The sequence below is a fragment of the Astyanax mexicanus genome, chromosome 7 (genome assembly GCF_023375975.1).
Source record: "Astyanax mexicanus isolate ESR-SI-001 chromosome 7, AstMex3_surface, whole genome shotgun sequence".
NCBI lineage: Eukaryota > Metazoa > Chordata > Actinopteri > Characiformes > Acestrorhamphidae > Astyanax > Astyanax mexicanus.
This window is the reverse complement of record NC_064414.1, coordinates 23,428,384-23,441,252: the sequence shown is the minus strand read 5'-3', so window position 1 is coordinate 23,441,252 and position 12,869 is coordinate 23,428,384. Positions and strand designations below refer to the sequence as shown.

General features: G+C 37.8%; 1 protein-coding gene across 1 annotated transcript in view; it reads right to left on the bottom strand.

The window, feature by feature from the left end:
* The window catches only part of gabrb1 (gamma-aminobutyric acid type A receptor subunit beta1), a 39,789-nt gene that overhangs the window by 15,195 nt on the left and 11,725 nt on the right, over nt 1-12,869 (bottom strand). Inside the window, exons 4-5 of the mRNA XM_007235789.3 lie at nt 6,274-6,494; nt 176-258 (exon numbers count right to left, since the gene is read on the bottom strand). Of these exons, the coding sequence (XP_007235851.2) occupies nt 176-258; nt 6,274-6,494 (304 nt within the window). The remainder of the gene's footprint in view (nt 1-175; nt 259-6,273; nt 6,495-12,869) is intronic.

Sequence of the window (12,869 nt, the reverse complement as noted above, 5' to 3'; positions counted from 1 at the left end):
AGACAGAAATGAAAAAGTAAATTTGCCTAAAATATTAAATAATTTAGTCTAATTGAGACTAATGTTTTGTCAGTTTTTAACAGTTTCTTTTAGCTATTCACACAGAATTTTAACCAATCGTGTGCATGCCCGTGCAGATGTGAGTACATTCTGAGGAAGATGAAACAGAACTTACAGCTTTCGATCTCCAGGGTGCAGTTCTGTTCATCCAGAGGATATCTGCGCAGATCCATCATGCAGGCTGCTGTTGTGGTTATCCTGTCCAAACGACAAGCTGTTTTAAGCACAGTTTAAACTGTACAGGCAGCGGCTGTCAGTTAAAGTAACAGACTCGGGGATTAGCCATTCCCACGGTACTGTCAATACATCATTCATAAATAATACAATTCTTTCAACCTTTAAAGACCTTCATGATCTTTCCTTTCTATAACTATAACTCCGTCCTTCCACCTCAGTCCAATCCAGCTCTCAGATCCTCTAGTCTGAGAAAACTTGAAGTTTGTAAGATTTAAATTTAAGTCTATACTGTAAGAAGCAAGGCCTTTAGTATATTACCTATAGCAAATTTAAGTTATACACATTCATCTCATTCTGTTGTTGTCTAGCAAATAATGCAATATTTGTGTGGCTTTTTTCCTGCATTATGTTTCACATTTCCCTACTTATTAATTACAATTCAGTCTTTAATAACTATATTTTACATTACATTGCATTGCATTCAGTGGACTTACAAATCAAAGACAAAATGTAAAAACATTTGTCAAGACCTGAAAGAGGCCAAAAGGTTAATACTGGGACAAAAGAAGAAAGAAACATGGAAGAAAAGTGGAAGGCGAGCAGGGCACGAGATTAGAAGTATTTAGTTTGTTAGAGGTGTTAGGAGAGTAAGTGCTCTTTAAAGATATCAGTCTTTATCAGTGTTTTAAAGGTAGTAAGGGAAGCTCCTGCTCTGGTAGCAGTAGGTAGTTTGTTGTTCCACTATAGGGGAACTATAGAGAGGAGAACAGTCTGGATTGCTTTGTGTGAATATTTGGTAAAGCTAGCTAGGTGATGCTCACTGGAGGCTGTGATGTAACATAAGCCTTTAGATGCAGGTGCATGTAGGAGGGAGCCATCATGCGGGGCGTGCCACAAATGAGACAGGAATGATTACAGATGAAAAGGCGGGACTAAGGTCGAGAAAAGACCAAAAACAAAGCCGAGCCATGTGATGCCAGGACAGGAGCAGGAAGGACCAAAAAAAGAAAGACATAAGAGACACAGGCTAAGGTGTGACAGCATCACACCTTAGCATCACACCTTACACCACACCTTAGAATGCAGTTGTTGGGGCTTTGAATTTGATATGAGCGGCAACCGATAGCCTGTGGAGCTCAATAATAATAATAATAATAAGTCTATTGTTTTAGTAAATAAACAAAACGGTATGATTCTAAACATGCAGACAATGTTGATCTAGAACGGTTAATAAAAAACCTTTTCTAGACCATAGCATCTAACCTTGTATTACCTTGTATCTCTTCTCTTCAGTTTTTTTCATAATATGACTTTTGAATGTTTGAATTTCATGATGAATGGCCAAATAAAAATGCTCCAAAAGCATCTTTTACTTTCACTTTGAATGTTATTTCCTTCTTCTTTCTGGACATTTGAGAGCAATTAATTTTTGTGTTGCAGCAATAAAAAGAAATAAGCAATGAAAAATAAACAAACAAATTACTGAACATGCCGTAAAAGACAATGATAAATGTGCCTGTTTGCATCTTATTTGAATGTGTCTGTGGTTTGGCTTTAGCCAGATATAATCCTGATACTCAGTTGTACTCAAAGTGACTACATGTTAACAGGGTCTATAATTGGATTCTTGTAGTCATGTGATTTTGATCACATGCCATCAAAGCTTGTGTTGATCAGCAGTTTTATTGATGATAATTTATAGAGCTCAGGTGTCCCACATTACAGCAATTTACCCAATATTCGTATTGAAACTTAATTGGGAAAGTAATAATGACAAGGCACTTTTTGTTACCGACAAACTAGCTAATGAAGTAGAGCAGATGTAGTACATAATTAAACGGTAAAACGGGTTATTATAAGCATATTGTGAATTCAAGTGACATCTCACCACAGACAAAATTATACATGCCCAACTCACACCCTTCCACTCCTCTGTCTGAATCTCTTCCACTTTTTCTGCTCACTCTCTCTCTCTCTCTCTCTCTCTCTCTCACTCTTCTCCTGGTAATTGCCTTCACACTGTCTCAGTCATGGCTGCCACTGCACTCAGAAACGCCTCAAGTTGGTTCTTAATTATGGTGTGCTTTAATTAACACTGCAACACAAACGGCGTGGCCTTTCAGTGCGTGACTTCTGCACTTTCGCACAACTTATGAGACAGCAGCCTTTTCACTTCTCCGACTGCAGATGGGTTTTGGGCTATAAAGCAGACAGAGTGGGGCAGAGTCACTCCTACACACAAAAACACACACACACACACACACACACACACACACAGGCTTTTCCCTCTAGCTGAGGCAACACATATACACCCCTTCACACAAACACACACACCTTATTCCCCAGTATTGATTCACTCATGGCCAGAAGGATAGTTATCTAATCAGTAATCACACACACTTATAAGCAGAGCACTCAAAATAACCCCCCAGCCCCCCCCACACACACACACATGCACGCACACATCTACTGTTGGACATCCAAACGCACTGCATTAGACAGACACTGTCCGCAACTCTTAGCCCAACATAGTGCATTAGACATAAATTATACAGCAGAGGGAAAGAGAAGGAAAGAGTGAGAGGACTGACAAAACTTCCTCAGATGCCTGATGAAAGAGAGAAAGGGAGAAAAACTGCAGAAAGAAATACCTGAAGGAAGCGAGCAGTGTGCTTTCTAAGTGCAGATATTTTTGGCTGTTTTTATTTTGTCTGGTCACACCCACACACAGTTTATATGTGTATATATATATATATATATATATATATATACATGCATAGTACCAGTCATAGGTTTGGACACACCTTCTCATTCAATGTTTTTCTTTTTTTCCTACATTGTAAATCAATAGTAACCTAAAAGTGCTAAACAAACCCAAATACTGTGAAGCATTTAAGTGCTCTTCTCTGGGATTCTGTTAAGTTGTGGTTTCTGAGACTGGTAACTGATGAGAGCCAGTTTCATCATAATGTTTTTGATGGTCTTTGGAACTGCACTTATGGATACTTTCAGTTCTTGATTTTTTTTGGATAGTACTTCCCAACTGATGCTCTCAAACACATTATGCGGGCACGTTCAGCCCAGCTGTTAACTGACAGCTATTCAGTTGACTATACCCTTATAAAGCAGACTGAGAAAATGCTAAGCTGTCATCTAAGCATTTTTGAAAAATATAAAACATATTCTGGTTTAACACTTTTTTATTTACTAAATAATGTCATGTTTTTCTTCATAGTTTGACATAGTATGACTTTAGTATAAATCTACAATGGAATAAGTGAATAAACAAATAAATAATGAAAAAACACAGAATTTACGGTATTTATATATATATATGTGTGAAAAAAATAAGAGACCACTTAAAAATGACGAGTTTCTTTGATTTTACCAAATTGAAAACCAAGCTGAACTGCTTGAATTTTTCACCAGGAGTGGCATAAAGTTATCCAAAAGCAGTGTGTAAGACTGGTGGAGGAGAACATGGCAAGATGCATGAAAACTGTAGTTAAACCAGGGTTTTTCCACCAAATATTGGTTTCTGAACTCTTAATTATAATAATTATTTTACTCAAACATCTTCATATAAAAACGCAAAATCAGAGAAACTGATTCAGAAACTGAAAGTTTTTTACAGATATAATAAATATAAAATATTTTTCTTTTCTAACCTTTTACAAACCCAGGGATGATGATGCATGTTGCATGAGTATGCAAGTTTCACAGTATGAAGCCTAGGGCAAGACTAGAAGTGGATGACTTGGAGGCATGAAAATGAATATTTTCGCCTGGTTTTACATTTAAAACTGTGTGTGATGACGCATGGTGTTCACTAGGTGAAGGTTATGTCACTGCATTACATGCTTGTTTGCCAGATTTTCTTTAACTAAATAACAAGCCTCTAGGTGCTTCAAAGTTGGCCCCAGGTGGGCGGTAACTTTTGGTCCATATGACCCAAAGGTCATGAAACACTGACTAAAAACTAGTAGTCCACTAAATTATGAGTAAAACAAAGCCTAAAAAATAGCATGGACATTTATCATTTTTAGACCAGTAAACCATTTCTAGGTTAGTTCTTGGAGTAAGGAAATTACATACACTTTTAATTAAAAATATTTGCATCAAAAAGGAATTAACCAACAGAAATTGAAATTGGTGTGGAGGCATGGCAGATTGTCATGTAGTGACTCAAAATTGCAGCAGATTTTCTTCAGTGATGAGTATCACTTTTGTATTGGTGGAGTCAACCAATAAATCAGTGCCAAGATCAACAGATTGTTGTCACATATGGCACATCCAGAAGGCCTGGTGTCTTTTCTTGTAGGGTGCAATTGTCTATAATGATCACCTATGGTCTTCATTACCGGCACATTGAAAGCTCAATGTTACTGCTACCAGCCCAGATACTGAACGTCAGACCTACCCCTGATTAAAGTTGTGTTGGATATCAACACTTAACCCCTACCTCAAAACCTGCAGAAATAACAAATATTCAATATGCATGGAATGGATTATCACAAGACTATTTAGAACCTCTACAACTCCGGACAGACAGGAGGTATTTGCACATGCAATACACTACTTCTGTATGTATAGCTCAATAAACATGACCAAGTGTTGGTCAGTCTAAATTTTTCATAGTGTATTCTTCCCGGTAAGCTTTATCTCTCTTCCAAACAGCATCACTATCTGCTTAAGTAGGGCAAAGACAGACTCATCTTTCATCCACAAACAGGACCTACATGAGCTGACTCACGCAGGACACTCATTCTTTTCTGGGCCTGAAACTCCAAAAAAGCAACACTTGTATAGCCAGAACAATATTACTCAGTTCTGAACACATACACTGCTGTGGAAAAGTGTTTGACTTGCAGTTGAACATAAAATGCAGTTTTTGAATGAAGATTTAATTATTTTATTATTATTCAAACTAATATGGCCCTGTGTGAAAAGTGTTTGAACTCTAAACACTTTTTTGGGCCACCCTTAGCAACAACAACTGCAATCAAGCGTTTGCAATAACGTTAACCAGAATTTTGGCACACTCTTATTTACAGAATTATTTTAATTCCGCCACATTGGAGGGTTTTCCAGCATGAACGGCCTTTTTAAGGTCATGCTGCAGCATCTCAATCGGATTCAGGTCAGGACTTTGACTAGGCCACTCCAAAGTCTTCACTTTGTTTTTTCATTGTCCTGCTGCAGAACCCAAGTTCATTACAGCTTGAGGTCACAAACAGATGTCCGAGCCTTAGTGTTCTTTTTGCTTAGCAAGGGTTTTCGTCTAGGAACTCTGCTATGCAGGCCATGTTTGCCCAGTCCCTTTCTTATGTTGGACCATAGGAAGTAACTTTGGATGTTGTTGTGGGGTCTTTTGTGACCTCTTGGATGCGTCCTCACTGCATTCTTGCAGTAATTTTGGGCGGCCGGCCACTCTAGGAAGGTTCACCACTGTTCCATTCACCATTTGTAGATAATGGCTCTTACTGTGGTTTACTGGATCCTCAAAGCTTTGGAAATGTCTTTAGAACCTTTTCCAGACTGATAGAAATTCATTTATTTCTCATTTGTTCCTGAATTTTTTTGGATATTGACATGATGTCAAGCTTTTGAGCATCTTTTGGTCTACTTTGCTTGGTCAAGCAGGTTATATTTAAGTGATTTCTTGTTCGAGAGCTGGTGTGGCAGTAATCAGGCCTGGGTGTGACTATAAAAATTGAACTGAACTTGAATCGATTAAATACAGTTAAGTTATGTTTTAACTGGAGAAGCAAACAATTTTTTACACAGGGTAATGTAGGTTTGGAATATTTTCTCACTTAATAATAAAACCCTTCATTTAAAACTGCATTTTCTGTTCACTTTTGTTGTCTTTGACCAATATTTAAATTAGTTTGATAATCTAAAAACGTTTATGGTGACAAACAGGCAAAAAAAATAAGAAATCATGAAGGGGTAAACACTATCCCACCACTGTATATACAGAGAGACTGGCAGCAATATTTACAGCTGAGAATGAATACAATGCTGCACACTGACCTGAGGCCATAGAGCACGGTTCCATCTGGATGCAGACGAATCATGCGGTTCTTGACGGTGACTCCATGAACGAAGGATTTTTTGTCGTTTATGAAGTAAGTGTCAGGCACCCAGAGCTGATCAGCTACACGGTTATCCAGCGTCAGATTGAGAGGAATCCCTGTGTAGGACAGACGCTTATCACGCCACGACTGCTGGAAATACATGGTGATGGTGTAGTCCTGCAACACACATACACACGCCTTCAGTTAAGCAGTTAACTAAGCCAGTTAATTGCACCCTCCTGAATATACAAGAGAGTAATGGAGAAATCAAGATACAAAAAATGGAGATTCTGGTATGACAACAGAATGACGATCAAAAATATTCACTCCCATATTCACTTCGTGATTTCAAAGTGTAATTAAGTTGTTTTACTGCAGAAAAAAATTTTTGTAAGGTTTTGTATCACCTACACCTGTAGCCCATATACGGGACAGGGCATTTTAAGGGGTTACAAAAAAAATGTCAAATGCTTAAATACACTCAGAGCAGGCAGTTCTGTACACAGAACAAGACACTGCCTGTTCTCACAGCTGCCACGTGGCACGAGGTACAAATTATTACAGACCAGGACCAGCCAGTTTTGAAACAGCTTCCTCCCACAGTAACAAGTGTATCAGTTCACAGTCCATCAAAACTTATCTTCTCAGTAAAAATATCACATCTTCATCATTTACAAACCCACTCTGAACCCTGCACTTTTCTTATTTTACTGTCACACTGCACCTATAAGACTTATCTCCCATGCAAGAAAGACACCAAGACACCTATTACTACCCTGAAGGAGGGTCTCAACTACAGTTCAACCAAAAGTAGAGTTCAGATTGTCTGCTTAAGACCAAGGCTGACATTTCCCACCAGTTTTCTCAGGCCCTGTTGGGTCAGGCTCGTGAAATTGGTCTGTGATGTTTTTTTGTAATAATATGTTTTTTATTTTCTATAAAGCTATGGTGTGATAATCTGGATAAGGCCACAGTCATCACATAGCTAACATTAAAAGCTCTGCACCTTTGTCGATCACTGCAGTGCACATTTTTCTAACTATTTGGGGGTGCGCCAGGCAAGACAATGGAAAATCAAAGATAACCCAAAGGAAACCCTGTCATGAGTGTCAAAACACCATCCCCACTGTAAAGCATGGTGATGGCAGCATTTATGCTTTGATACTTTTTGGCAACAGTCCCTGGAAGGCTTGTGAAGGTAGATGCGCACAGCAAAACCTACAGAGAAATTCTTTAAAGATAAAAAGGTGAATGTTTTGGAGTAATCTAGTCAAACCTCAAACCTCAATCCAATAGAGAATTTGGCTGGACTTGAAACGGACTGTTCACCACTGATGCCTGTGCTGTACAGTGTCAGGATTTAATCTCAGTCTTAACAAACTACTAAGGTATATCATACAATCACTTCAATATAAGACATTGTATTGGTACATCCCCAATTAGTCAACTGGAAGTTGGAAAGTTGAAGGGCAACCTTCCTGTTCACTTTATATCACACTCTAATCTACTTCACCTCAATCATTTAATTACTGCCTTCGGAATTTCTCTGGCTGATTGGCTGAATGGGTTGTGATAGATATGAGCAGGAATTTAAACATGCATTATGAAATAGTGCTGATACTCACACACACACACACACTTTTGAAGGCAGACAGGGATGAAGACCACAAGTCTTGCCATATCAGAGATGCTCCAACACTGCTCTGCCCTGCCCATTTGATCCTTGTCAGAGTGACTCATTTCTCCAACATTCAACACTTTTTTTTGTATCACGTTGATAGACAGGTACATGAGCACTGTGTACCTGTGAGATACACTGGAATAACAAGTTCAATCTGGAGCAGCTTCACTTTACAACTCACGGGACCTGCTGTAACATTCAGGTGCCAGAAACCACAGAGCACTCTTTTAGTGTCTCTGGACCCTTCATATATTTATTATATATGCAGCTCTGGAAAAAAATTACTTCAGTTTCTCTGATTTGGCTATTTATAGGTATATGTTTGAGTAAAATGAACATTCTATGAACTACAGACCAAATTCCAAATAAAAAATGGCTCAAATAACAAAAAAGAAGCAGAGCTTTCAAATCTCAATTAATTCCAAAATAACAAGTTTATATTCATAAAGTTGTAAGAGCTCAGAAATCAATATTCGGTGGAATAAACCTGTTTTTAATCTTAGTTTTCATGCATCTTGGCATGTTCTCCTCCACCAGTCTTACACACTGCTTTTGGATACATTTTTTGCCACTCCTGGTGCAAAAATTCAAGCAGTTCAGCTTTGTTTGATGGCTTGTGATCACCCATCTTCCTCTTGATTATATTTCAGAGGTTTTCAAAAAAAAAAAAAAGAATCTCATAATTTTTAAGTGGTCTCTTGCTTTTTTACTTTTAAAGATTAAGTGATCATCCAGACAAAGCGACTGTGCCCTTAAAAAATGTCATGTGGTGCGACCATGATTTATCTTTACATTATTTCTTTTTGCAGTGGTGTAACATGTTTATAAATCAAATGTTTGCATTACATATTTTTTTTAAATGAGCTTTTATTGTAATTCTATAATTTCACAACATTTTTAATTGCAATTAACAGATGATTCCTGTAATTCACATAAACATTAGGTAGATTGTACAAGTGATTAATATTTCAGCCACAAAAAAAATTATTTTAATTTATAGAATTTATAGAATTCTAGTATAATGCATGACACCACATCATATTTTGATAATCATGTATAACTATATGGTGCTTAAAAGTGTTTAAATGCACATCTGCTTTTTTCTATATTTAAATGTTTGTTTTATGAAAAAGCTGTAGTATTTAATTGCTTATATATATATATAAAATGTTTATCAATGCTTTTCTGGGTTTTGAAATTGTGTGGTCTGATTTAGAAATTTAGATACATACATGTTTAAATCCGTCAATTCAAATCTATGTACCAGATTTAAATTTTGTTTATTAGAATTTTTCACAAAAAAATATAATGGAACTGAAATTTAGACAGGTCTCACAGCGCTTATCCTCCTTCACCCGTGTCTCTTATACAATCATGGTTCTTTATGGAACCAAAAGTGGTACCTCTATGGCATCACTAAAATAACCATCTAGTTCAGAGTGTAGAGTGTGTGAAGACGTATGTACATGCTTGAAGTCAAAGTAGCTGCAGACACCTCTCTCTCTCCCACTCTTTCTCCTTCTATTTCTCTCTTTCTTTGTGTGTGTGTGTGTGTAGGAGTGTGTGTGTGAAGCTAATCAGTACGCTGATATGAATTAGATATGCTCACCTGTCACACTGAGCATAATTAATTGTAAGGTAGACAGAACACATGTACAGATTCAGTGGCCACTCACGTAACAGGCATTCATATTAACAGTGCGAGAAGGTTTCTGCCTGAACTGTGACTCATCTCTGAGCGGTTTTGTTTGATGATAAGTGGGAGAAATTGTGTCATTTTGACAGTTCTTAAACAATTCAATAATAAAATATACTTTTTTTAATGTAAGATTTAGATTTAAGTTAAGTCAACATGATAACTACAGGGGTTGGACAATGAAACTGAAACACCGGATTTTAGACAACAATAATTTATTGTCCTGACGGACAGTTCTGGTGGAAACAGGAGATTTGAGGTGCACATTGAATTCTGCCGTGATTTGGGCAGTCGTGGTTTTATGTTTTTTGGATACAATCCGGGTTAGCACCCGAACATCCCTTTCAGACAGCTTCCTCTTGCGTCCACAGTTAATCCTTTTGGATGTGGTTTGTCCTTTTTGGTGGTATGCTGACATTACCCTGGATTCCGTGGCTCTTGATGCATCACAAAGACTTGCTGTCTTGGTCACAGATGCTCCAGCAAAACGTGCACCAACAATTTGTCCTCTTTTGAACTCAGGTATGTCACTGTAACACCTTAGCCCATGTCTGTCTTCTGTTTCTCCCTAATTTGGTCTCTTGTGCTCCTGCCCCTCTGTTTTCCTGTCAAGTGTTCCCAGCCATGTGCTTTTGTTGTGTTTTTGTACCTGTCTCCACCCTAGCTCCGCCCCAGCCCTGCCCTAGCAATTAGTGTTCTCACCTGTGTCTTGTCTGTAACCCCGCCCCCTCGTCATCCAAGCCCAGGTGTTTCTCACTCTCCTCATGTATTTAAGCCCCTCTGTTTGAATGTGCAGTGTCGAGTCTTTTGTATCCTTGCTGTCCGTATGTATCCTTGTCTAGCCTTTTGTGTGATACCTAGCTGTGTATGTGTCAGGTTGGTTTTTGTTTCTCAGTCTTTGTTTAAGTTTTATTTTATCCTAGCCTTGTTTTTTGTACGTTTTTTGCGTTACCCGTTTTTTGTTTACTGTTTTTCATTAATCTTGTTTATTAATTAAAAAGAGAAATTATATATCTGCACGTCCATCCCTTCCTCATACGTAACAGTCACCCATAATGTTGTGTGCATTGCAATATTTTAGGCAAAACTGTGCTCTTACCCTGCTAATAGAACCTTCACACTGCTCTTACTGGTGCAATGTGCAATTAATGAAGATTGGCCAACAGGCTGCTCCAATTTAGCCATGAAACCTCCCACACTAAAATGACAGGTGTTTCAGTTTCATTCTCCTACCCCTGTATATACTAATAGACACATTTAGGCTATTTGTCCCTTTGAGAGAAACACGTTTGTTTTTATCCATTCTTGTTATTGATTATGTGTTATGGTGAGTATGAGACATGTTTTAATCGAAATCTCTTAAGATGTAAAAATCAAATACTAAGGAATTACTAAGGAATTACATTGGGACATCCTTAAAAAAAATAGCATTTTAAAATTACATAATGTGAACAGGCATTGTGGTTATGATAAAACTGACAAAGAACATAACATTTTCAAACTTTTGTAACTTTGTGTTTTCACCCAATATGCAACATTCTATGTAAGGTGAACATGATATATACTTTTTTAAAACGTTTTTTAGGTTACATTATTATCATTATTATGTACAATATTTTTCACAAGTATAATATAAATATTCCTATTCATTCAGTCATTCCTGAGATCTGCCTGTGCTTCATGGTCTGTAAGTCAATTACACTTGTAATAAGACCACATGCTTTTTCATAGCTGTATTAATAGATTTTACACCTTAATATAAGAACCTGTCTGTTCCTCCCTTCCTACATCAGCTCCCCCTCTCTCGTCTACACCGTAATAATGTGAGAGAATCACCATGACGCGCAGAGAACGAGGGAGAGTGGGCCCACTGCGATTGGTGTTAATTGGTTTATTTATGCTTCATTTAGACAATCAGTGAAATGAAAAAATCCCATATATCTGATATCTATCATGGGCTCCAGTGTTATACACATTGGATGTGATTATGTTAAATTAGATTATGACTGTTGTATGAAGTGTTAAACTAATCAGAATATATTTTCTACCTTGGATTCTTCTAAGTACCATATTTAGGACAGATCTGCACACTCTTGGTATTTTAATCTCAGTGTCTTCATGAGGTAGAGTCACCTGAAATAGTTTTCTCAGCAAACTATTTCCTGAAGGTGCTGAAAAATTGTTGCTGTTTTTCCTTCATGCTATTTAGCAGAGATGGGAAGATCGATTGGCTATGTATCGGTATCGACATATAGGTGTTCGGCCAATATTCCTCCGATTTAGCCGATACGAGTCAGGAGTTTAGGGTTAAGCAGTTGGTTTTTGGATCACTGGTGAAACTGCTCGCTCACAGGGAGCTGCAGTTCCTCGTCCAACCACTAGAGGAGCACAGCTCCATAAACTCACTAGAGGAACCCTGATGTCTTAATCCACTCAGTGCTACAGCCACAGGCTACAGGTTACAGGATCAGCTCAGCCAATCTGGAGCGTTTTCACTGTGTATGTAGTTTGTATGTGTAAGAATAATGCGCCTCGTAGTAAAAAGAAAATGAAGGTTTTAACCCCACTAACCAGATAATACAGTAATACAGTTCATGTTTCAGCCAAATCAGCGAGTAACAGAGCTAGTTAGCTCACAAGCTAACAGCAGCAGGAGTCACGGAGCTAAAGAAATACAGTTAAGACTGTTTTAGTGCTGCAGAAGAAGCTCAAAATTTCCACACTGAGCCCCACACTGCAGTTCTGTGTGCGCACACTCAAGCTCCTCCACTCCGCATCGGTTTATATGGACTGGTCACCTCAAAATGTTTATAACTATGCGATTTAGCAGACACGACCATCAGGCAAGATTGTTGAATGCTACTGAAGTTTATTAAAGGATAAAGGAGGTTATTTAAAAGTATATTGGAGGCAGAAATCAGTGCTGGCAGCTTAGATAATAGCCGCAAGTGAGCACATTCACGTCCTCATGGTAGAGCATACACTGCACTGTAACAGTTTTATAAAAGGAAATAGGCTTTACATTTTTCTCCATGTTTTACTGATTTTTAACATCATTCTGAACAGATTTAGCTAATTCCAACAATTTGGAAATGTAGTTAAAAGTTCAGTTTTTAGCGCTGTACTTACTAAAAAATGTGGGGTTTAAATCGTAATGACATTTTATGGGTCTGAG